This window comes from Pseudophryne corroboree, chromosome 6 (assembly GCF_028390025.1).
Source record: "Pseudophryne corroboree isolate aPseCor3 chromosome 6, aPseCor3.hap2, whole genome shotgun sequence".
In the NCBI taxonomy this organism is placed as follows: Eukaryota; Metazoa; Chordata; class Amphibia; order Anura; family Myobatrachidae; genus Pseudophryne; species Pseudophryne corroboree.
In genome coordinates, this window is record NC_086449.1 from 36,229,372 (window position 1) to 36,256,862 (window position 27,491).

Here is a 27,491-nt window from a genome sequence, read left to right on the forward strand (position 1 = left end):
TGTGTGACGTCAGCTCCGGCCCCGATCAGCCTGTTCTCATCGCACTGTAGGATAAGTCCTGGGCTGCGCACACACTGCACACACAGTGGTAAAAACCATTCACTGGTGAGTGAGGTGGGAATGGATTTGCATCTGTCCGCTGACTGAGGGATTTTTAGCAGCTCGGCGTACACATGCGATCGCACACTTGCACGTCGAATATACATTTCCATTGGGCGGCGACTTGCAGGACAACAATTTTAGCAGCCCCAGCGACCAGGTCTGAATTAGGCCCATAACTTGTACAGTCCACATTCCAGCTCCTGCTCGGTGCACCAATCACATCCCTGTATACCTTTATATTTTAGGTATTGTTTTACTGGAAAACTGTTTAAAATAAACAGAAGATCTACCGATCATGTTTGTATCACTATAATGTAAAATGATGCACGTTCTGTGGAAATGCAGCTTATCAGATCATAGTGTATGTGTTATTTCTCTGAGTTTACACGCTAGTGTCTAGGAGCAATTTTCATTCTGAATACCTGAACTAATATTTTTCATTTATATTTTATCATTAATTTTATTGATACCTTTCACGATCAGACTGGTTCCTTCTCCATGTGAAGCCACGAGTAGTGTTCTTTCTTCATATACACACCGCGTGATGATCATAAAGCAGTAGTAGGTAGCGCTGTCTTCTGCCTGCACCCCCTGTATGTGGAGATCTGCTACTTTTAATATCTCAATTCTTCCCTTATACCTGGGATGGATCATTTCCTGGTGGGGGTGGTAGGCGTAAGGGCCACTTGTGCTGTTCACTCTCCAATAAATATTGAGTGAGAGGGAATGTCTAGCTCTGTGATAAGGGGCAAAAGTGCCTGAGCAGTTAAGAGTCACGGAACCTCCAGTGTCAGCTGTGATATTGTTTGGCTGCATAACATAAAGTTTTGCGGAGGACGATGTATCTAGAAAGAGAAAATGTGACATAGGATAATTACAGAGCAAAATATTTATATACAGTACCTCATCCAATTAAAGTAATTCAGAGTTCACTTTTAGTATACAGTATGAAAGAGGCGACTCTTGATCTTCAACTGGTGAAACATTTTCTGAATACGGCATCAAAATTTTTTGAGAATCTTCATAGAAATAAAATAAACAATCAAAACATAGTTAATCATAACTTGAGGTACATGTATCACAAGCTGAGACTCATGACCAATCACACAGTGGGGTAACAGGGGTGTATTGGCAATATGCCTCACAGGGAGCTTCCCCAGTGGGCCGGACAGTGTGGCCTGAATCATCCGTATGGAAGTAGAGTGCAGAAGCGGATGCCATTCATCAGCCTTCGGTAAGCTGGTTCAGGAGCCCAGCTGCCAGCCCTTCCTGCTGCCCCGGCTGCCAGACCCTGCTGCATATTTCACAGTCCATCCACCAGCCACTTCTACAGCACTCACTGCTTTTCTGCCAGCCCTGTCTGCAGCCCCACAGCCCATAACCCCGTCTGCATTCAACAGTAGTCCGGTGCGCGCATGTGCAAGGTCTTAATCTACGTTCTCTTCAGAGCGCAGTCTTAGACCTGGCGAAGGGGCAGTGACAGGTCGACGATGACGCAGTTCGTGGGGCACCATTTGGGGGGTGCAGTCCGGACTACTGAGGAGTGTCCGGACCGTGTGTGGGGTGGCAGCACACGCAGCCGCTGCGAGCATAAACACTGCGGGTAGCTGTCTGCCTTTGCAGCTAGGCTGCAAAAGCAGGGGGCTACCCTTATCATGTGAGCACTTCGCTGCTTAGCAAAGCACTCGCATGTTTGCAGAGGAGAAGAACCCAGCATGCGAGGCAGAATTGCCCTGTGTTGGGTGTCCCCCTGCATGCCAGTGACGTGAGTTGTACTTGTGCGAATAGTAGTACAACTACAACTCATGCTGAATCGGGACCATGGTTAGGTACGAGTTGGTTGATTCCGTGGTAGAGGACACATTTCATTACTCTGTAGAGTTTTTGCATACTCTGAACTAGAGATGTGCACCGGACACTTTTCGGGTTTTATGTTTTTGTTTTGGATCTTGATCTCCTTTCATGTTTTGAATCTGGATTGGTTTTGCCAAAACCACCCTTTCGTTTTTTGGTTCTGGATGATTTTTAAAAAAAACATAAAAACACCTAAAATCACAGAATTTTGGGGTAATTTTGATCCTACGGTATTATTAACCTCAATAACATTGATTTCCACTCATTTCCATTCTATTCTGAACACCTCACAATATGGTTTTTAGGTCAAAAGGTTGCACCGAGGTTGCTGGATGACTAAGCTAAGCGACACAAGTGCGCGGCACAAACACCTGGCCCATCTAGGAGTGGCACTGCAATGTCAGATAGGATGGCAGTTTTAAAAACTAGGCCCCAAAGAGCACGTAATGACAAAGAAGAAAAAGAGGTGCAAGATGGAATTGTCCTTGGGCCCTTCCATGACTGTGGCTGAATAGATTGCTTTGTTTGGGCCACCACCAAAGAAGAAGCATTCATCTATCCTTGCACAAACTGGATCTACAGAGACAAGATCTTGTCCTCGTCCTCATCCTCCAATTCCTCACCCTCTTCAGTATTAAAATCATCTTCCTCACAGAGTACAGTATTCATTCGTCCCCGCTGGAATCCACCATCACAGGTCCCTGTGTACTTTCTGGAGGCAATTGCTTGTAAATGTCTTCCTGAAGGAATTTATAATTCCACGTTTTGTGGAAGTAACCTCCTACACCGATCACTGACAAGGTTACCGGCTGCACTAAACACTCTTTCAGAGTACACACTGGAGGGGGGGAGGGGGGGGGGCAACTTAGGTAATATAAAGCCAGTTTGTGCAAGGGCCTCCAAATTGCATCTGTTTCCTGCCTGTTTACATACGGACTGTCTGACATGCCTACAGTGATGCTGTCACCGATATAATCCTCCGCCATTCTTTCAATGATGACAGCATCATATGCAGTGACAGTAGACATGTCAGTAATCATTGGCAGGTCCTTCAGTCCAGACAAGATGTCAGCTTTAGCTCCTGACTGCCCTGCAGCTGGTGGACTAGGAAATGTTATCCTTTTCCTCGCAGCCCCTGTTGCGGGAGAAAATTAGGGAGGAGCTGTTGAAATGTCATTTTCTGCTTGAGCTGACAATTGTCTCACCAGCAGGTCTTTATACCTCTGCACACTTGTGTCCGCCAGAAAGAGAGATACAACGTAGGCATTAAACCTAGGATCGAGCACGGTGGCCAAATTGTAGTGCTCTGATTTCAACAGATTGACCACGCTTGAATCCTGCCAAAGAGAATGAAGGGCTCCATCCACAAGTATACACAGTAGTTGTGGAGGAGGCCTCCAGCCTTGAAGACTATGCACAGGTAAATAGAGGGGGGATAATAATATCTAATATTTTAACCAACCAATAAGAAGCTGGGATTTCTAGGTATAAATACAGACTAGTACATTAGTTTGGATGGAGGTATGCCTGTAAGAAAGGTACAGTATACAGGTTAGGGGGTTCAGCAAGATCACTAGTGGGTCTCAGCTTAAGATGGCTTACTTGGTGGTGCACTCTTTTTGTCTTGTATAGTTAATTAAATAAAACGTAACTTTTATTTTTATTAACTTGAACAAATTGGTTCTTAATAGGCATGACATAGGGTAAATGTTTGTCAGCCTGGAAACAAGGGATATAATATAGACTCAAATACACTGCCTGTTCCTATTTAATTTTACAAAAAAGCAGATATTATAAGAACAGAGCAAAACTCCCTGGCCCTTTTAAATTTGTTTAGTCTAATCAATAGTAATAGTTTTTAGGGGCTTAAGTATGGGAGTGTATAGATCGTTCCTAACAAATGTCGATTATACCCTTAAGGGCAATTATTTCCTCCCTTCAAAATTGGCTATATAGGTAGAACAAATTCCATTTTCTATAAGCAGAAGTGAAAATAATAAGATTTTACTTACCGGTAAATCTATATCTCGTAGTCCGTAGTGGATGCTGGGGACTCCGTAAGGACCATGGGGAATAGACGGGCTCCGCAAGAGACATGGGCACTTTAAGAAAGCTTTGGATTCTGGGTGTACACTGGCTCCTCCCTCTTTGTCCCTCCTCCAGACCTCAGTTAGAGAAACTGTGCCCGGAAGAGCTGACAGTACAAGGAAAGGATTTTGGAATCCAGGGCTAGACTCATCCAGCCACACCAATCACACCGTATCACTTGTGATAAACTTACCCAGTTAACAGTATGAACAACAATAGAGCATCAGATCAATCGTGATGCAACCATAACATAACCTTTATGTAAGCAATAACAATATACAAGTATTGCAGAAGAAGTCCGCACTTGGGACGGGCGCCCAGCATCCACTACGGACTACGAGAAATAGATTTACTGGTAAGTAAAATCTTATTTTAAGTCTTAGTGGATGCTGGGGACTCCGTAAGGACCATGGGGATTATACCAAAGCTCCCAAACGGGCGGGAGAGTGCGGATGACTCTGCAGCACCGAATGAGCAAACTCAAGGTCCTCCTCAGCCAGGGTATCAAACTTGTATAACTTTGCAAAAATGTTTGAACCTGACCAAATAGCTGCTCGGCAAAGCTGTAATGCCGAGACTCCTCGGGCAGCCGCCCAAGAAGAGCCCACCTTCCTTGTGGAATGGGCCTTTACTGATTTTGGCAGCGGCAATCCAGCCGCAGAATGAGCCTGCTGAATCGTGTTACAGATCCAGCAAGCAATCGTCTGCTTTGAAGCAGGAGCACCCAGCTTGTTGGATGCATACAGGATAAACAGCGACTCAGTTTTCCTGACCCTAGCCGTTCTGGCTACCTAAATCTTCAAAGCCCTGACCACGTCTAGTAACTCGGAGTCCTCCAAGTCACGAGTAGCCACAGGCACCACAATAGGTTGGTTCATATGAAAAGATGACCCCACCTTTGGCAGAAATTGTGGACGAGTCCTCAATTCCACTCTGTCCATATGAAAAACCAGATAGGGGCTTTTATGTGACAAAGCCGCTAATTCTGACACACGCCTCGCCGAGGCCAAGGCTAATAGCATGACCACCTTCCACGTGAGATATTTTAACTCCACGGTTTTAAGTGGTTCAAACTAATGTGACTTCAGGAAACTTAACACCACGTTAAGATCCCAAGGTGCCAATGGGGGCACAAAAGGTGGCTGAATATGCATCACTCCCTTTACAAATGTCTGAACTTCAGGCAGCGAAGCCAGTTCTTTTTGAAAGAAAATAGACAGGGTCGAAATCTGGACCCAATTTCAGGCTCAACGACACTCACGACTGTAGGAAGTGAAGGAAACGGCCCAGCTGGAATTCCTCCGTGGGGGCCTTCCTAGCCTCACACCAAGCAACATATTTGCGCCATATACGGTGATAATGTTTTGCTGTCACGTCCTTCCTAGCCTTTATCAGCGTAGGATTGACCTCATCCGGAATGCCTTTTTCTGCTAGGATCCGGCGTTCAACCGCAATGCCGTCAAACGCAGCCGCGGTAAGTCTTGGAACAGACAGGGCCCCTGTTGCAACAAGTCTTGTCTTAGAGGCAGAGGCCATGGGTCCTCTGTGAGCATCTCTTGCAGATCTGGATACCAAGTTCTTCTTGGGCAATCCGGAACAATGAGTATTGTTCTCACTCCTCTTTTTCTTATAATTCTCAACACCTTGGGTATGAGAGGAAGAGGAGGGAAGACATAAACTGACTGGAACACACACGGTGTCACTAGTGCGTCTACAGCTATCGCCTGAGGGTCTCTTGACCTTGGGCAATACTTCTGTAGCTTTTTGTTGAGGCGGGACGCCATCATGTACACCAGTGGTAGTTCCCACCAACTCACAATCTGTGTGAAGACTTCTTGATGAAGTCCCCACTCTCCCAGGTGGAGGTCGTGCCTGTTGAGGAAGTCTGCTTCCCAGTTGTCCACTCCTGGGATGAACACTGCTGACAGTGCTCTCACATGATCCTCCGCTCAGCGAAGAATACTGGCGTCTTCCGCCATCGCCACCCTGCTCCTTGTGCCGCCTTGGCGGTTTACATGAGCCACTGAGGTGATGTTGTCTGACTGAATCAGCACTGATTTGTCGCGAAGCAGATTTTCCGCTTGACGCAGGGCGTTGTATATGGCCCTTAGTTCCAGGATATTGATGTGGAGGCAAGTCTCCTGACTTGACCACAGACCTTGGAAATTTCTTCCCTGTGTGACTGTCCCCCACCCTCGGAGGCTTAAATGCCTAATCTGCTACCTTCGAGAAGGTGAGCACTCTGCAGCCACCACAGGAGAGACACCCTGGCCCTGAGGGATAGGGTGATTAACCGATGCATCTGAAGATGTGATCTGGACCACTTGTCCAGTAAGTTCCATTGGAAGGTCCTCGCATGGAACCTGCCGAAGGGAATGGACTCTTATGATGCCACCATCCTTCCCAGGACTCGAGTTCAGTGATGCACTGACTCCTGTTTTGGTTTTAATAGATTCCTGACCAGTGTCACGAGCTCCTGAGCTCTCTCTATTGGGAGATAAACCCTTTTCTGGTCTGTGTCTAGGATCGTGCCTAGGAGAGGCAGATGAGCTGTAGAAACCAACTGCGACTTTGGAATATATAGAATCCAGCCGTGTTGCCGTTACACTTCCAGAGAAAGTGATACGCTGTTCAGCTGATCTCGCTTTTATGCGGAGATCGTCCAAGTACGTGATAATAGTGACACCTTGCTTCCGCAGGAGCACCATCATTTCCGCCATTACCTTGATGAACATTCTCCAGGCCGTGGAGAGACCAAACGGCAACGTCTGAAATTGGTAATGACAATCCCGTACCGCAATTCTGAGGTACGCCTGATGAGGTGGATAAATGGGGACATGAAGGTATGCATCCTGTATGTCCCGAGTCACCTTTCAGGCTTGCAACGACCGCTCTTAGCGATTTCATCTTGAACTTGCAAATTTTCAGGTATATGTTCAGGGATTTTAAATTCAATATGGATCTGACCGAACCGTCTGGTTTCGGGACTACAACATGGTCAAATAATAACCCCCTCCTTGTTGAAGGAGGGGAACCTTGACCACCACCTGTTGAAGATACAATTTGTGAATTGCAGTTAACACTGTTTCCCTCTCGTGGGGGGAAGCCAGCAGGGCCGTCGGTGAGGAGGCATCTTCTCAAAGTCCAGCTTGAATCCCTGAGATACAATATCTATTGCCCAGGGATCTAACAGGGAGTGAACCCACTTTTGGCTGCACTTCCAAAGGCGTGCCCCCACTGGGCCTAGCTCCGCCTGTGAAGCCCCAGCGACATGCAGTGAATTTTTGTAGAGGCCGGGGTTTTTAGGACCTCTGTTCCTGGTAACTAGCTGTGTTGTGCAGCTTTTTTTCTCTGCCCCCGCCTCTGGCAAGAAAGGACGCACCTCGGACTTTCTTGTTTCTTTATTCGAAAGGCTGCATTTGATAATGTCGTGCTTCCCTAGGCTGTGCAGGGTTAAAAGGCAAAATATCAGAATTACAAGCCATAGCTGTGGAGACCAGGTCCGAGAACCCTTCTCCACACAATCTTCAGCCTTCCATATGCCTCTTAAGTCGGCATCATCTGTCCATTGCATATTGTACAGGACACGTCAAGCAGAAATCGACATAGCTTTGACTGTAGGACCCAGTATACTCATGTCTCTATGGGCATGTTTTATATATACATATCTCTTAAGACAGCATCTTTAATATATATATATATATATATATATATATATATATATATATATATATATACACCTCTACTCGCAATCGGCGGCACTCGTAAATTATCAGACATAGGCCGCCGATTGCGAGTAGATGTTTGGAGTACCCTGCATGCGGGACCCCTACGGAAGGCACCGGACCATTGTAACATTTGACTGTGTGTGCTGCCTACCTGGACACTTATATATACACCTCTATATATACATATATATATCTATATACATACTAGGGTCTCAATCTCTGCTGATAAGGGACCTGTCTACGCTGCCACAGCGCTATAAACCCATGCCGACACAATCGCCGGTCTGAGTAGTCTACCAGAATGTGCACGCTATCTGCAGGATCCCTGAGAATAGCTGTAACATCAGGGCTGCCTTTTGTGACACCCTAGGGGAAGATTCCCATCATATACTGGCCCTAGTGGGGAAAGGAAACTGCCTGAGAATTCTTTATGGGAAACTGCAGTCTCTTGTCTGGAGTTTCCCGCTCTTTTTTATCATGAGAGGAGGAAAATTTACCTCAGCTTTCTTCCCCTTAAACATGTGTGTGTACCCTCGTGTCAGGGACAGATGAGTCATCAGTGATATGTAAATCATCTTTTATTACAATAAACATATATTGAATACTTTTCTGCCATTTTGGCTGTAACTTTGCATTATCGTAGTTGACACTGGAGTCAACTCCGTGTCGATAACAGTGTCTATTATTTTGGATAGTGAGCATTGAGAGACTCTGAAGGTCTCTGCGACATAGGGACAGACATGGGTAGATTTCCTGTCTGTTCTCTAATCTTTTGTGCAATAAATTCACCTTAGCACTTACACATATCCAAACGGGATGCAGTCACTTTACCTCCAATCAAAATCCCGACGGACTAAATACCGACACCCATTGACCGATGGTCAAAATCCCGACAAGGTCAAAATACCGACACGGACTAAATACCGACATTTAAAATACCGACAAGGTCTAAATACCGACATGTAAAATGCCGACAGGTCGAAATACCGACACAAGTTTTTCATGATTTTTTTCATTGAAACCGACTTGTTCATACTTTACCGTCCCAGTGGACCTGGAGGGGGAATATAATAGTGTGCCGAGCGCAGCGAGGCACCGTGCCCGAAGCATGGCGAGCGCAGCGAGCCATGCGAGGGGACGCGGTACACTTTATATGGTGTCCATGTTGATTTATGTCGACATACACACAAAAAAACATCAAAAAATGCATGTCGGTATTTCGACCTGTCGGCATTTTACATGTCAGTGTTTAGACCTTGTCGGTATTTTACATGTCGGTATTTAGTCCGTGTCGGTATTTTGACCTTGTCGGGATTTTGACCATCGGTCAATGGGTGTCGGGATTTAGTCCGTCGGGATTTTGATTGGCGGGATTTCATACCGATCCCATCCAAACAGGTGTCGGCGTTGTCGACGGAGACACCCTCACACACACATTTGCTCCATCTCCTCCTTGTGGGAGCCTTTTACCTCAGACATGTCGACACACACGTACCGACACACCACACACAGGGGATGCTCTGTTTGAAGACAGTTCCCCCACAAGGCCCTTTGGAGAGACAGAGAGAGAGTATGCCAGCACACACCCCAGCGCTATATGTCCCAGGAATCACACAGTAACTTAGTGTTAACCCAGTAGCTGCTGTATATACTGTTTTTGCGCCAAATTTATGTGCCCCCCCTCTCTTTTTACCCTCTTCTACCGTGCAGGGGAGAGCCTGGGGAGCTTCTCTCAGCGGATCTGTGGAGAGAAAATGGCGCTGGTGAGTGCTGAGGAAGAAGCCCCACCCCCTCAGCGGCGGGCTTCTGTCCTGTGATTTTGTGTAAAATGAATGGCGGGGCTCATTCATATATACAATGCCCAGCTGTATATATGCTGCTTTTGCCAAGAGGTACCTTAATTGCTGCTCAGGGCGCCCCCCCCCCTGCGCCCTGCACCCTACAGTGACTGGAGTGTGTGGGTTAGTGTGGGAGCAATGGCGCACAGCTGCAGTGCTGTGCGCTACCTCATATGAAGACAGGAGTCTTCTGCCGCCGATTATGACGTCTTCTTGCTTCACCCGCCGGCTTCTGTCTTCTGGCTCTGCGAGGGGGACGGCGGCGCGGCTCTGGGAACGGACGACCAAGGTTAAGATCCTGTGTTCGAACCCTCTGGAGCTAATGGTGTCCAGTAGCCTAAGAAGCGCAACCTAGCCGCAGTTAGTAGGTTTGCTTCTCTCCCCTCAGTCCCACGTAGCAGAGAGTCTGTTGCCAGCAGAAGCTCTCTGAAAATAAAAAAAACCTAACTAAAATACTTTATTAGCAAGCTCAGGAGAGCCCACCAGGAGCAGCCAGCTCGTCCGGGCACAGATTCTAACAGATTCTAACTGAGGTCTGGAGGAGGGACATAGAGGGAGGAGCCAGTGCACACCCAGAATCCAAAGCTTTCTTAAAGTGCCCATGTCTCCTGCGGAGCCCGTCTATTCCCCATGGTCCTTACGGAGTTCCCAGCATCCACTAGGACGTTAGAGAAATAATGATTATCTCTTTTGCAGGTTTTAATTTATTCAATCATGAGATCTTTTTTGATTACATTATGATCTCCATAAGCTGCTCCCTGCAGAGTACTTGTGCAGCATGCACTGGTTGTGGTGACTCCTAATAGTCTGGGGGTCATTCAGACCTGATCGCTAGGCTAAGTTTTCGTTCAGCCTGCGATCAGGTCTGTACTGTGCATGTGTATGCGTAGCAATGATCAGGCGCGTTGTTCTGCAGTGACGGGTAGCGCCGGGCTGTAACGCGATGATGCGAAAAAAGCGAACGCAAGGCCGGTCACAAGGTGATTGACATGAAGTGACCATTTGTGGGTGGTAAATGACCATTTTTGAGGAGTGTCCGGAAAAACGCAGGTGGGACCCGGCGTTTGGAGGGAGTGTTTCTGACGTCAGCACCGGCCACGATCATCGCACTGGAAGAGTAAGTCCTGGGCTGTGCAGCTCTCCAGTAAGTTCTGTTTGTGCAGCTCTCCTGCACATGCGATCGCAACCCTGCATAGCGTTTTCCCCCTCCCCCTGTAGGTAGTGACGCACCCTAGCGATCAGGTCTGAATGAACCCCCTGTGTGTTGTGGTCTAGAAGCACTTTCTGTAATAAGAATTATATCAGAGGTACAAAAACAATGCAACATGGAGACTGTATATATTGATATTTCTGACTCAAAGGGCGCTTCCTTTAGTTAAAATAATCCTAGATACAGTACATAGGACATAGTGTGACATAAAGTATTCACCCCCTTGGCTTTTTACCTATTTTGTTACATTACAACCTGTCATTTATTTTAATTTTTGTATCTGAATTTTATGTGATGGATATGCACAAAATAGTCTATGAAGGTGAAGTGAAATGAGAAAAATGGATATAAAAAATAATTTTTATAAATAAAAATCTGAAAATTGGCATGTGCATATGTATTCATCTCCTTTGCTATGAAGTCCCTCAAAAGTTCTGGTGTAACCAATTACCTTCAGAAGTCACATAATTAGTGAAATGAAGTCCACCTGTGTGCAATCTAAGTGTCACATGATCTGTCAGTATAAACACACCTTTTCTGAAAGGCACCAGAGGCTGCAACACCACTAAGCAAGGGGGCATCACACCATGAAGACCAAGGAGCTCTCCAAACAAGTCAGAGACAAAGTTGTTGAGAAGTACAAGTCAGGGTTGGGTTATAAAAAAATATCCAAATCTTTGATGATCCCCTGGAGCACCATCAAATCCATCATCTTCAAATGGAAAGAACATGGTACTACAACAAACCTGCCAAGAAAGGGCCAGCCACCAAAACTCACAGACTGGGCAAGGAGGGCAGTAATCAGAGAGGCAGCACAGAGACCAAAGGTAACCCTGAAGGAGCTGCAGAGTTCCACAGCAGAAATTGGTGTATCTGTGCATGTGACCACAATAAGCCGTATACTCCATAGAGCTGGGCTATATGGAACAGTGTTACACAAAGGGGGCGACCCGGCACCGGTCTAAAAATAGTTTTTGATTACAGAAAAACCAAATTTGGACAATTTTCAAGTAAAATCTTTAATATAATGTCCAGTTTGGGGGTGCGCCCAGAGCCAGTGACATATGCATAAACAAAAGGGAGAAAGAAGAAGGCTCTTGTGTGGGCGCACTCATTAATGGTAGTTAAATAACTAGAATGAATAACACTAGGTTGATTAGTCAGCAGATAAAACAAAATTTATTTGGAAATATTAAGAATATAATTGCCCCTGGTTGAGGAGATGTGAATGATCCCAGATAAAAATGTTCTGGTCCTGCCTCAGGAAATGAGATGGAGAGGGGTAGAGACACTGCAAGTCATAAACTCTTTCTCACCCGGCCAGTACAGATGATCTGTATTAATGAGATCAATTAAGTCAATTGATTTTAGATTCTGTCATAATCCTAATGAAGGAATAACAGCTATTATGGCAATAAGTAATAATAGAAACAAATCAAAGGATATACCAGGGTAAAGAAAGAAAAGGATAGGAACAAATGGTGATGCTGCTGTTGGAGTCACATACCACACATCATATGCAATGATTGATGTTCTACAACACTGAGTATTCCCTGTGAGTCTCCACCTCAGGTACTAACTCAGCCCACACTGTTTCGCTTCCAAGATCGGACGAGATCGGGCATTAGCAGTGTGGTTTGATAGTAGAAGGATTTGGTCAGACGTCCAATGAGAGTGCACCTATATAGGGGGGGATAATTAGCTGGGTCTTATAGATACAGTGTGGATCTGCTTTTTGTGTTAGGCAGGAGACATCAAGTCCCACACCGGTGGTATTGTGTCCCTGGATCACAAATGAGAGTCCACGAAAAATAGATTTATGAAAAAAACGAAGATATATGGATTTATGAAAAAAACCCTAAAAAGGATAATGGAGATCAATTAGGCTGTAGTTATTAGGAACGGGTGATAAAAATTACCCGTCCGTATAGATACAAATGGATAAAGAAACACGGATCAAGAAATTTTTTTATATATATGTGTACATTGGTACTGGTGTAAGGAACAGAAAATATGTCAAAGATAATTGTAGATACAAATAAATAGTATATGCAATGAAATAATCACTAGTGACATGGGTGTCATTAGAAACACTTTGTGTGAATTGGAGCTGTTATAATCATTAGGATATAGGGAAATAGACATGAAATTCTCATATAACCCATGCAGCAATATGACAACAGGATCTGCAGGAGGAAAGTCAAAGAAGAATGCAGTATTTCTTTCCTATAAAATGCAGTTTTTAATCCTGATGCAATAAACTAAGATGCATAAGCCTGGAAAAAGGCATAAATGAAGCTGCACGGATATAGATACAATTTCTATGACAGCTGGGCAAAAATTAGCCCAAAATGGCAGGATGGAATGATCTGACCTGAGGCTAGGAGTGAATCACTTGCAGTTGGACAAAACAGGACCCATTGGAATGGAAAACATGTTTCACCCCTGTGGGGCTTGCTCACTTCCTGGGTCTGTGTGTGAAAAGCTAGGAGATTTATACCTCCTGATTAGGACTGTATCCAATGAAAAAGGAGGCTGGGTAATTGGTGTGAGTGGATGCTGTGAACAGCTGATATCTGCAGCCAGGGGAAGTGCTGGGACGGAAAGGAAACACTGAGGTACGCGGCGCCATTTTGGAAGAGGGCAGTTAGCCCTTAGTTGTATGGCCATAGTTCTATAATGATGAAAATATAAATAAAATAAAAATAAAAGAAAGAAGAACAGACCTGGTGTGCAGTGTGCGATAGGTCTGCGACTGGACTGTATATGAAAATGGACCTGAAAAAAGGAGTCCATTGCTTGCGGCCACGCGATCGCAGCAGTCTGCAGTGACTGACATGGCCTGACCCTCTGCCCTGTCAGCATTCACCGGGCAGCGTACATATAGGCGATTAGTGCGCCTTCAGATATAATAGCTGTCAGCTGTGTTTTTAGGTCCAAAAGGACGGAACAAAAACCGCCATTTTGGAATGGGGCAGATATGCCTTCACCAAGCGACCAATGGGATACCGTTAGTGGGCTGGTTCAATGCGACAGCCGGGCAAAGTGTATAAGTGATTAGTGCACCTGCTGAGATGATAGCTGTAGGCGGACTAGGGGGGAAAAAACATTTTCGACCATTTTAGAGTGGGGCAAATATGCCCTTGTATGCTATTAGGATATTATTGATAAGCAGATTGGATATGGCATAAGATGTGGTATATAAGGGTATGTTGGGGATGTGGGATGTGAAGGGATGTGACTATGGAAGTGGATGGACGGTTGTGATTGGCGATGGTAGTGACATGGGATTGTTTAGGCTGCGATTTGGGACGTGAAGTAAAGGAACGGATAGACTGGTGATGTGTGCCATGGTGTGTGCATGATTTGGTTGGGGCAAGTGAGTTGACAGGTGGGATGGGCTGTGGAGCGAAGGAAAATGGATAGGTATGTGGGGAGGGAAAAGGGGGGGGGGGAAAGGGGGGGGGTGTTTAGGTTGGTGGGTGGGGGTAGGGGGGGGAGGGGTTTATTATTTTGGGGGGGGGGAGAGAAAGGGGGGAGTGGGTTTATGGTATAGGGGTTAGGGGGTGGGAGGGGGATGTGTTAAGGGGGGTAGGAGGGTTTGTTTATTTTGGGGGGGGGGGGTGTTTTAGGTAAGTTTTTGTGGGGGGGGGGAAAGAAGGGGGGGGGGAAAGGTTGGGGAGTGGGGGAGTGAAAGTGGGAGGGAGGCGCTGGGTATTAATGGTGGGCTGGGTGGGTGGGTTGGAGTGTGGGGGAAAGGGGAATTAATTAGGGGGGATTTAGGGTGTTAAAGGGGGGGAAAAAAAGGGAGGAGAGGGAAGTGAGGTTAGGGGAATAGTGCGGGGGGCTAGTGGGATGAGGTGGTTAGAAATTGTGACAAATTAACATAAAAACGGGTTAAAAATATTAAAATACCAAATTGTGGTAACTGATTACTAGATGTGTTGATGGGGTGTAGGTTTTACAAGAAAGCCCCATAATTGATATTCTCGTTGAGTCCCAATGGTTTTAGGCTGCCCAGACGGAAAATCCATTCGCTTTCTCTTTTTAATAGTTCTTGAGTAATATCACCTCCACGGATGCCCAACTTAATAAGATCAAGACAAAAAACTTTCAGATCCTTGGTTGATCCTTTATGAGTGGAGTAGAAGTGTCTGGCGACTGAAGTAAGTTGTTTCATTCTGGTGATATCGTGTTGAGCATTCCTGATATTTCCCATGTGTTCTAAAATCCTCTCCTTCAATTTTCTGGTGGTCATGCCTATGTATTTGAGGTCACAGCTGCAGGTTAGACAATAAATTACTGTCTGTGAGTTGCAGTTAAAGAAATGTTGTATCTTGACCGATTGTCCATATCTCTCAGTAACTGCATTGTTACGTAGAATATGTGGACATAATTTGCAGTGACCACAGGGGAAGGTACCAGTTGTCTGCGGTTTTTTGGAGGTGGAAGTCATGAAGTGACTGCGGACCACATGATCCTTGATATTTTTTGACCTGCGCCAGCTCATTTGAACTGGAGTATTGGCGTATGGTGCCAGGTCCGGATCTAATTGTAATACCGGTAGATGCTTGGATATGGCGTTTTGAAGCATTCGCCATTCTGGGCAAAAGGTGCCAATAAACCTGATGTTTTCTTCTTGTACGGGTTTTTCCTTGATTTTTCTGAAAATGAGATCTTCTCTTTTGATCGTCTTAGTGGCTGAATAGGCACGTTTGAGCGAACGTTTGCTGTAGCCTCTGGTCAGAAGACGATTGGTTAGTTCCCAGCTTTTCTTGTGAAATACCGAGTCTTCCGAGCAGTTCCTTCTTAGATGCAGGTACTCCCCCTTGGGAATGTTTTCAATTGTTGGGGGAAAATGTGAACTAGTTTGGTGGAGAAGGCTGTTGGTTGCCGTTTCTTTGCGGTATAGTTCAGTTGCCAAAAAACCTGTGTTGGATTTGTAGATATTGAGATCCAGAAAGGGGACCGTTTCTGAGCTGATGGTGTATGTGAGTACTATATTGAGATCATTAGTGTTGAGCAATTTGATGAATTCTGTTAGTAGTTCTTTGTTACCATCCCAAATGATGAAAATGTCGTCAATGTAGCGAAGCCACATGACGATGTGTGAGATGTATTTTTCATTGGCAGAGTTGAAGACGGTACAATGTTCCCACCATCCAAGGAAAAGGTTGGCATAAGTGGGCGCACAAGCTGCGCCCATTGCTGTCCCTCTTATTTGTAGGTAAAATTGATCTTTAAAGACAAAGTAATTTTTGGCAAGAACAAAGTGAAGTAACTGTTGGAGAAAGTTGGAGAAATCACTTTCTCCTCCTTGATCAAGAAAAAATTTAACTGCTGTGAGGCCATGGTGATGGCTAATGCTCGTGTATAGGGCCTCCACATCACACGTCACCAGCAAGAAATTATTTTCAAAATGTATATCATGAATTTTTCTTAGAAGGTCTGCTGTGTCTTGTAAGTATGATGGTAATGAGAGTACAAATTCTCGGAGATGTAGGTAAAGGAATCGACTGGGTTTTTCCAAAAGTCCTCCGTTACCTGACATAATTGGTCTGCCAGGGGGATGTTCTACGTCCTTATGTATTTTGGGTAATAGGTAGAATGTGGGTGTTTTTGGATTTTGAACCGTTAGGTATTTGAATTCTTGTTGTGTGATAGTACCTCTTGTTGCTGTGTCCTGAATCAGGTGGTTATAAGACTGAAGGAAATCCGAAGTGGGATTGCCCAAAAGCTTCTTATAACAAGTGGTATTGTCTAATTGGCGTCGAGCTTCCGTGATTTACATTTGCTGTGGCCAAATGACAATATTGCCCCCCTTGTCTGATGGTTTGATGATAACGTCCCTCCAGCTTTGAAGTTCTTGTAATGCCCTTCTCTCATGGAATTTGAGATTGGAGGGGAAACGATGTATGTTCTTCTTAGTCTGGGTATATATGTTATCAAATTCTTTGGAGACTAAGTTAAGAAAGACTCGAATTTCGGGGCTGTTCTGATCCGGAGGGAAAAAGGAGGACTTGGGTCTACATGTAGGTCTAGAGGTAGAGGCTTCATTATCTGCTGATTCCATGTGGAGATCTTCTAGAATGGTAAGGGCGTTGAGGTCCTCCATGGATAAATCGGGATCAGGTGTATTGGCAAAATTTCTATTTTTTGAGAAAAATTTCTTCAGGAGGAGTTTTCTACCATAAAGTCGAAGGTCTTTTTCCCACATAAATCGGTCAAAAGATCGGGAAGGTGAGAAAGAGAGTCCCTTGGTAAGTATGGTCATATGATCTGAAGATAAGATTTTGTCAGATAAATTGATGACTTGTAATTGGCCTGTGGAGGCCAGATCTACCGTGTTGTCTTTCTCTGTCTCACAGGATATCTCGGGTTCCGGGGTATATCCCAATCTGAGTTTCTTGGGTTGTCTCTTCTGTCCCCCTCGCCTTGTCTTCCTCGTGATTTGAGGCGGCCTCTCCCTCTCTGGCCTCGTTCTAAAAAACGTGGGGAGAATTCTTCAGTGTCTTCTCGATCAAAGTTTTCACTAGCCGAGTCGCCGCTATTTGAGGATTCGAATTCTGATAGTGTGGGGTCCTCCCGTGTTTTTTTACTGTTGTTCCTGTTGTTAGGGGGTGGCGGGTTCCACCTGAAAACGTCTCCTTTGGAAAAGTCTCTCTTATCCCGCATAAACTTTCCTCGTTTACGGTCTACAATGTTGCGTTCATAGTTGTCGATCTCTTTTTTGAATTTTTCAAAGGCAGTCTGAAAATTCGAATCCTTTTCCCAAGTCTCCAGGGTCTTTCCCAAATCTGCGATTTCTTTTTCCACCTGATCAATTACTAGAGTGTCGTGTTTTATTAGTATGTGTAATAATTCGTTAGAACATTTCAGAAGGGCTGTTTCCCATTCTGTTTTTAAATTGTCCGTCGCGAGCGGAAAAGAGGGGAAGATCTTGGGTCTTAGGCCTCTTGGTGCAATTTTATGTTTTATATAATTTTCTAGAGTGGTTACATCCCACGATAAGCGAACTCTTCTCTGTAAATTCTTCTGTAATTTGGAAAAACTTGTTTTCCAATCACTGCTTAAAGAGGTTGGTTCCGATGTCTCAGAAAATGGATCACCAAAATTGTCCAGGTTTTGGCGTCTTGTTAATTCATTTTTTAGGGAAAATGTGGTCATAATTGAGTATGATATTGTCGTAAGTAGATGTCCACAGTGCAAGGGTGAATGAGAATTATTTTTTGTTTTTTATTTTTGGGGATCACGGGGCAAAAAAGGTTAATAAGTGTGAGAATAGAAAATGATAATGGACCGTGCCTATGGGTCAGAGGCTGATGTATTCACCAGCATAGAATAATAACTGTTACACAAAGGGGGCGACCCGGCACCGGTCTAAAAATAGTTTTTGATTACAGAAAAACCAAATTTGGACAATTTTCAAGTAAAATCTTTAATATAATGTCCAGTTTGGGGGTGCGCCCAGAGCCAGTGACATATGCATAAACAAAAGGGAGAAAGAAGAAGGCTCTTGTGTGGGCGCACTCATTAATGGTAGTTAAATAACTAGAATGAATAACACTAGGTTGATTAGTCAGCAGATAAAACAAAATTTATTTGGAAATATTAAGAATATAATTGCCCCTGGTTGAGGAGATGTGAATGATCCCAGATAAAAATGTTCTGGTCCTGCCTCAGGAAATGAGATGGAGAGGGGTAGAGACACTGCAAGTCATAAACCCTTTCTCACCCGGCCAGTACAGATGATCTGTATTAATGAGATCAATTAAGTCAATTGATTTTAGATTCTGTCATAATCCTAATGAAGGAATAACAGCTATTATGGCAATAAGTAATAATAGAAACAAATCAAAGGATATACCAGGGTAAAGAAAGAAAAGGATAGGAACAAATGGTGATGCTGCTGTTGGAGTCACATACCACACATCATATGCAATGATTGATGTTCTACAACACTGAGTATTCCCTGTGAGTCTCCACCTCAGGTACTAACTCAGCCCACACTGTTTCGCTTCCAAGATCGGACGAGATCGGGCATTAGCAGTGTGGTTTGATAGTAGAAGGATTTGGTCAGACGTCCAATGAGAGTGCACCTATATAGGGGGGGATAATTAGCTGGGTCTTATAGATACAGTGTGGATCTGCTTTTTGTGTTAGGCAGGAGACATCAAGTCCCACACCGGTGGTATTGTGTCCCTGGATCACAAATGAGAGTCCACGAAAAATAGATTTATGAAAAAAACGAAGATATATGGATTTATGAAAAAAACCCTAAAAAGGATAATGGAGATCAATTAGGCTGTAGTTATTAGGAACGGGTGATAAAAATTACCCGTCCGTATAGATACAAATGGATAAAGAAACACGGATCAAGAAATTTTTTTATATATATGTGTACATTGGTACTGGTGTAAGGAACAGAAAATATGTCAAAGATAATTGTAGATACAAATAAATAGTATATGCAATGAAATAATCACTAGTGACATGGGTGTCATTAGAAACACTTTGTGTGAATTGGAGCTGTTATAATCATTAGGATATAGGGAAATAGACATGAAATTCTCATATAACCCATGCAGCAATATGACAACAGGATCTGCAGGAGGAAAGTCAAAGAAGAATGCAGTATTTCTTTCCTATAAAATGCAGTTTTTAATCCTGATGCAATAAACTAAGATGCATAAGCCTGGAAAAAGGCATAAATGAAGCTGCACGGATATAGATACAATTTCTATGACAGCTGGGCAAAAATTAGCCCAAAATGGCAGGATGGAATGATCTGACCTGAGGCTAGGAGTGAATCACTTGCAGTTGGACAAAACAGGACCCATTGGAATGGAAAACATGTTTCACCCCCGTGGGGCTTGCTCACTTCCTGGGTCTGTGTGTGAAAAGCTAGGAGATTTATACCTCCTGATTAGGACTGTATCCAATGAAAAAGGAGGCTGGGTTATATACCACATCTTATGCCATATCCAATCTGCTTATCAATAATATCCTAATAGCATACAAGGGCATATTTGCCCCACTCTAAAATGGTCGAAAATGTTTTTTCCCCCCTAGTCCGCCTACAGCTATCATCTCAGCAGGTGCACTAATCACTTATACACTTTGCCCGGCTGTCGCATTGAACCAGCCCACTAACGGTATCCCATTGGTCGCTTGGTGAAGGCATATCTGCCCCATTCCAAAATGGCGGTTTTTGTTCCGTCCTTTTGGACCTAAAAACACCGCTGACAGCTATTATATCTGAAGGCGCACTAATCGCCTATATGTACGCTGCCCGGTGAATGCTGACAGGGCAGAGGGTCAGGCCATGTCAGTCACTGCAGACTGCTGCGATCGCGTGGCCGCAAGCAATGGACTCCTTTTTTCAGGTCCATTTTCATATACAGTCCAGTCGCAGACCTATCGCACACTGCACACCAGGTCTGTTCTTCTTTCTTTTATTTTTATTTTATTTATATTTTCATCATTATAGAACTATGGCCATACAACTAAGGGCTAACTGCCCTCTTCCAAAATGGCGCCGCGTACCTCAGTGTTTCCTTTCCGTCCCAGCACTTCCCCTGGCTGCAGATATCAGCTGTTCACAGCATCCACTCACACCAATTACCCAGCCTCCTTTTTCATTGGATACAGTCCTAATCAGGAGGTATAAATCTCCTAGCTTTTCACACACAGACCCAGGAAGTGAGCAAGCCCCACAGGGGTGAAACATGTTTTCCATTCCAATGGGTCCTGTTTTGTCCAACTGCAAGTGATTCACTCCTAGCCTCAGGTCAGATCATTCCATCCTGCCATTTTGGGCTAATTTTTGCCCAGCTGTCATTGAAATTGTATCTATATCCGTGCAGCTTCATTTATGCCTTTTTCCAGGCTTATGCATCTTAGTTTATTGCATCAGGATTAAAAACTGCATTTTATAGGAAAGAAATACTGCATTCTTCTTTGACTTTCCTCCTGCAGATCCTGTTGTCATATTGCTGCATGGGTTATATGAGAATTTCATGTCTATTTCCCTATATCCTAATGATTATAACAGCTCCAATTCACACAAAGTGTTTCTAATGACACCCATGTCACTAGTGATTATTTCATTGCATATACTATTTATTTGTATCTACAATTATCTTTGACATATTTTCTGTTCCTTACACCAGTACCAATGTACACATATATATAAAAAAATTTCTTGATCCGTGTTTCTTTATCCATTTGTATCTATACGGACGGGTAATTTTTATCACCCGTTCCTAATAACTACAGCCTAATTGATCTCCATTATCCTTTTTAGGGTTTTTTTCATAAATCCATATATCTTCGTTTTTTTCATAAATCTATTTTTCGTGGACTCTCATTTGTGATCCAGGGACACAATACCACCGGTGTGGGACTTGATGTCTCCTGCCTAACACAAAAAGCAGATCCACACTGTATCTATAAGACCCAGCTAATTATCCCCCCCTATATAGGTGCACTCTCATTGGACGTCTGACCAAATCCTTCTACTATCAAACCACACTGCTAATGCCCGATCTCGTCCGATCTTGGAAGCGAAACAGTGTGGGCTGAGTTAGTACCTGAGGTGGAGACTCACAGGGAATACTCAGTGTTGTAGAACATCAATCATTGCATATGATGTGTGGTATGTGACTCCAACAGCAGCATCACCATTTGTTCCTATCCTTTTCTTTCTTTACCCTGGTATATCCTTTGATTTGTTTCTATTATTACTTATTGCCATAATAGCTGTTATTCCTTCATTAGGATTATGACAGAATCTAAAATCAATTGACTTAATTGATCTCATTAATACAGATCATCTGTACTGGCCGGGTGAGAAAGGGTTTATGACTTGCAGTGTCTCTACCCCTCTCCATCTCATTTCCTGAGGCAGGACCAGAACATTTTTATCTGGGATCATTCACATCTCCTCAACCAGGGGCAATTATATTCTTAATATTTCCAAATAAATTTTGTTTTATCTGCTGACTAATCAACCTAGTGTTATTCATTCTAGTTATTTAACTACCATTAATGAGTGCGCCCACACAAGAGCCTTCTTCTTTCTCCCTTTTGTTTATGCATATGTCACTGGCTCTGGGCGCACCCCCAAACTGGACATTATATTAAAGATTTTACTTGAAAATTGTCCAAATTTGGTTTTTGTGTAATCAAAAACTATTTTTAGACCGGTGCCGGGTCGCCCCCTTTGTGTAACAGTTATTATTCTATGCTGGTGAATACATCAGCCTCTGACCCATAGGCACGGTCCATTATCATTTTCTATTCTCACACTTATTAACCTTTTTTGCCCCGTGATCCCCAAAAATAAAAAACAAAAAATAATTCTCATTCACCCTTGCACTGTGGACATCTACTTACGACAATATCATACTCAATTATGACCACATTTTCCCTAAAAAATGAATTAACAAGACGCCAAAACCTGGACAATTTTGGTGATCCATTTTCTGAGACATCGGAACCAACCTCTTTAAGCAGTGATTGGAAAACAAGTTTTTCCAAATTACAGAAGAACTTACAGAGAAGAGTTCGCTTATCGTGGGATGTAACCACTCTAGAAAATTATGTAAAACATAAAATTGCACCAAGAGGCCTAAGACCCAAGATCTTCCCCTCTTTTCCGCTCGCGACGGACAATTTAAAAACAGAATGGGAAACAGCCCTTCTGAAATGTTCTAACGAATTATTACACATACTAATAAAACACGACACTCTAGTAATTGATCAGGTGGAAAAAGAAATCGCAGATTTGGGAAAGACCCTGGAGACTTGGGAAAAGGATTCGAATTTTCAGACTGCCTTTGAAAAATTCAAAAAAGAGATCGACAACTATGAACGCAACATTGTAGACCGTAAACGAGGAAAGTTTATGCGGGATAAGAGAGACTTTTCCAAAGGAGACGTTTTCAGGTGGAACCCGCCACCCCCTAACAACAGGAACAACAGTAAAAAAACACGGGAGGACCCCACACTATCAGAATTCGAATCCTCAAATAGCGGCGACTCGGCTAGTGAAAACTTTGATCGAGAAGACACTGAAGAATTCTCCCCACGTTTTTTAGAACGAGGCCAGAGAGGGAGAGGCCGCCTCAAATCACGAGGAAGACAAGGCGAGGGGGACAGAAGAGACAACCCAAGAAACTCAGATTGGGATATACCCCGGAACCCGAGATATCCTGTGAGACAGAGAAAGACAACACGGTAGATCTGGCCTCCACAGGCCAATTACAAGTCATCAATTTATCTGACAAAATCTTATCTTCAGATCATATGACCATACTTACCAAGGGACTCTCTTTCTCACCTTCCCGATCTTTTGACCGATTTATGTGGGAAAAAGACCTTCGACTTTATGGTAGAAAACTCCTCCTGAAGAAATTTTTCTCAAAAAATAGAAATTTTGCCAATACACCTGATCCCGATTTATCCATGGAGGACCTCAACGCCCTTACCATTCTAGAAGATCTCCACATGGAATCAGCAGATAATGAAGCCTCTACCTCTAGACCTACATGTAGACCCAAGTCCTCCTTTTTCCCTCCGGATCAGAACAGCCCCGAAATTCGAGTCTTTCTTAACTTAGTCTCCAAAGAATTTGATAACATATATACCCAGACTAAGAAGAACATACATCGTTTCCCCTCCAATCTCAAATTCCATGAGAGAAGGGCATTACAAGAACTTCAAAGCTGGAGGGACGTTATCATCAAACCATCAGACAAGGGGGGCAATATTGTCATTTGGCCACAGCAAATGTATATCACGGAAGCTCGACGCCAATTAGACAATACCACTTGTTATAAGAAGCTTTTGGGCAATCCCACTTCGGATTTCCTTCAGTCTTATAACCACCTGATTCAGGACACAGCAACAAGAGGTACTATCACACAACAAGAATTCAAATACCTAACGGTTCAAAATCCAAAAACACCCACATTCTACCTATTACCCAAAATACATAAGGACGTAGAACATCCCCCTGGCAGACCAATTATGTCAGGTAACGGAGGACTTTTGGAAAAACCCAGTCGATTCCTTTACCTACATCTCCGAGAATTTGTACTCTCATTACCATCATACTTACAAGACACAGCAGACCTTCTAAGAAAAATTCATGATATACATTTTGAAAATAATTTCTTGCTGGTGACGTGTGATGTGGAGGCCCTATACACGAGCATTAGCCATCACCATGGCCTCACAGCAGTTAAATTTTTTCTTGATCAAGGAGGAGAAAGTGATTTCTCCAACTTTCTCCAACAGTTACTTCACTTTGTTCTTGCCAAAAATTACTTTGTCTTTAAAGATCAATTTTACCTACAAATAAGAGGGACAGCAATGGGCGCAGCTTGTGCGCCCACTTATGCCAACCTTTTCCTTGGATGGTGGGAACATTGTACCGTCTTCAACTCTGCCAATGAAAAATACATCTCACACATCGTCATGTGGCTTCGCTACATTGACGACATTTTCATCATTTGGGATGGTAACAAAGAACTACTAACAGAATTCATCAAATTGCTCAACACTAATGATCTCAATATAGTACTCACATACACCATCAGCTCAGAAACGGTCCCCTTTCTGGATCTCAATATCTACAAATCCAACACAGGTTTTTTGGCAACTGAACTATACCGCAAAGAAACGGCAACCAACAGCCTTCTCCACCAAACTAGTTCACATTTTCCCCCAACAATTGAAAACATTCCCAAGGGGGAGTACCTGCGTCTAAGAAGGAACTGCTCGGAAGACTCGGTATTTCACAAGAAAAGCTGGGAACTAACCAATCGTCTTCTGACCAGAGGCTACAGCAAACGTTCGCTCAAACGTGCCTATTCAGCCACTAAGACGATCAAAAGAGAAGATCTCATTTTCAGAAAAATCAAGGAAAAACCCGTACAAGAAGAAAACATCAGGTTTATTGGCACCTTTTGCCCAGAATGGCGAATGCTTCAAAACGCCATATCCAAGCATCTACCGGTATTACAATTAGATCCGGACCTGGCACCATACGCCAATACTCCAGTTCAAATGAGCTGGCGCAGGTCAAAAAATATCAAGGATCATGTGGTCCGCAGTCACTTCATGACTTCCACCTCCAAAAAACCGCAGACAACTGGTACCTTCCCCTGTGGTCACTGCAAATTATGTCCACATATTCTACGTAACAATGCAGTTACTGATAGATATGGACAATCGGTCAAGATACAACATTTCTTTAACTGCAACTCACAGACAGTAATTTATTGTCTAACCTGCAGCTGTGACCTCAAATACATAGGCATGACCACCAGAAAATTGAAGGAGAGGATTTTAGAACACATGGGAAATATCAGGAATGCTCAACACGATATCACCAGAATGAAACAACTTACTTCAGTCGCCAGACACTTCTACTCCACTCATAAAGGATCAACCAAGGATCTGAAAGTTTTTTGTCTTGATCTTATTAAGTTGGGCATCCGTGGAGGTGATATTACTCAAGAACTATTAAAAAGAGAAAGCGAATGGATTTTCCGTCTGGGCAGCCTAAAACCATTGGGACTCAATGAGAATATCAATTATGGGGCTTTCTTGTAAAACCTACACCCCATCAACACATCTAGTAATCAGTTACCACAATTTGGTATTTTAATATTTTTAACCCGTTTTTATGTTAATTTGTCACAATTTCTAACCACCTCATCCCACTAGCCCCCCGCACTATTCCCCTAACCTCACTTCCCTCTCCTCCCTTTTTTTCCCCCCCTTTAACACCCTAAATCCCCCCTAATTAATTCCCCTTTCCCCCACACTCCAACCCACCCACCCAGCCCACCATTAATACCCAGCGCCTCCCTCCCACTTTCACTCCCCCACTCCCCAACCTTCCCCCCCCCTTCTTTCCCCCCCCCACAAAAACTTACCTAAAACACCCCCCCCCACAAAATAAACAAACCCTCCTACCCCCCTTAACACATCCCCCTCCCACCCCCTAACCCCTATACCATAAACCCCCCCCTTTCTCTCCCCCCCCCAAAATAATAAACCCCTCCCCCCCCCTCCCCCCACCCACCAACCTAAACACACCCCCCCCCCCTTTCCCCCCCCCCTTTTCCCTCCCCACATACCTATCCATTTTACTTCGCTCCACAGCCCATCCCACCTGTCAACTCACTTGCCCCAACCAAATCATGCACACACCATGGCACACATCACCAGTCTATCCGTTCCTTTACTTCACGTCCCAAATCGCAGCCTAAACAATCCCATGTCACTACCATCGCCAATCACAACCGTCCATCCACTTCCATAGTCACATCCCTTCACATCCCACATCCCCAACATACCCTTATATACCACATCTTATGCCATATCCAATCTGCTTATCAATAATATCCTAATAGCATGCAAGGGCATATTTGCCCCACTCTAAAATGGTCGAAAATGTTTTTTTCCCCCTAGTCCGCCTACAGCTATCATCTCAGCAGGTGCACTAATCACTTATACACTTTGCCCGGCTGTCGCATTGAACCAGCCCACTAACGGTATCCCATTGGTCGCTTGGTGAAGGCATATCTGCCCCATTCCAAAATGGCGGTTTTTGTTCCGTCCTTTTGGACCTAAAAACACTGCTGACAGCTATTATATCTGAAGGCGCACTAATCGCCTATATGTACGCTGCCCGGTGAATGCTGACAGGGCAGAGGGTCAGGCCATGTCAGTCACTGCAGACTGCTGCGATCGCGTGGCCGCAAGCAATGGACTCCTTTTTTCAGGTCCATTTTCATATACAGTCCAGTCGCAGACCTATCGCACACTGCACACCAGGTCTGTTCTTCTTTCTTTTATTTTTATTTTATTTATATTTTCATCATTATAGAACTATGGCCATACAACTAAGGGCTAACTGCCCTCTTCCAAAATGGCGCCGCGTACCTCAGTGTTTCCTTTCCGTCCCAGCACTTCCCCTGGCTGCAGATATCAGCTGTTCACAGCATCCACTCACACCAATTACCCAGCCTCCTTTTTCATTGGATACAGTCCTAATCAGGAGGTATAAATCTCCTAGCTTTTCACACACAGACCCAGGAAGTGAGCAAGCCCCACAGGGGTGAAACATGTTTTCCATTCCAATGGGTCCTGTTTTGTCCAACTGCAAGTGATTCACTCCTAGCCTCAGGTCAGATCATTCCATCCTGCCATTTTGGGCTAATTTTTGCCCAGCTGTCATTGAAATTGTATCTATATCCGTGCAGCTTCATTTATGCCTTTTTCCAGGCTTATGCATCTTAGTTTATTGCATCAGGATTAAAAACTGCATTTTATAGGAAAGAAATACTGCATTCTTCTTTGACTTTCCTCCTGCAGATCCTGTTGTCATATTGCTGCATGGGTTATATGAGAATTTCATGTCTATTTCCCTATATCCTAATGATTATAACAGCTCCAATTCACACAAAGTGTTTCTAATGACACCCATGTCACTAGTGATTATTTCATTGCATATACTATTTATTTGTATCTACAATTATCTTTGACATATTTTCTGTTCCTTACACCAGTACCAATGTACACATATATATAAAAAAATTTCTTGATCCGTGTTTCTTTATCCATTTGTATCTATACGGACGGGTAATTTTTATC

At 43.9% G+C, this 27,491-nt stretch overlaps 1 protein-coding gene across 1 annotated transcript in view; it reads right to left on the reverse strand.

Annotated features, from left to right (window-relative positions):
* The window catches only part of LOC134934209 (uncharacterized), a 110,432-nt gene that overhangs the window by 41,725 nt on the left and 41,216 nt on the right, over nucleotides 1-27,491 (reverse strand). Inside the window, exon 3 of the mRNA XM_063929697.1 lies at nucleotides 573-947. Within this exon, the coding sequence (XP_063785767.1) occupies nucleotides 573-947 (375 nt within the window). The remainder of the gene's footprint in view (nucleotides 1-572; nucleotides 948-27,491) is intronic.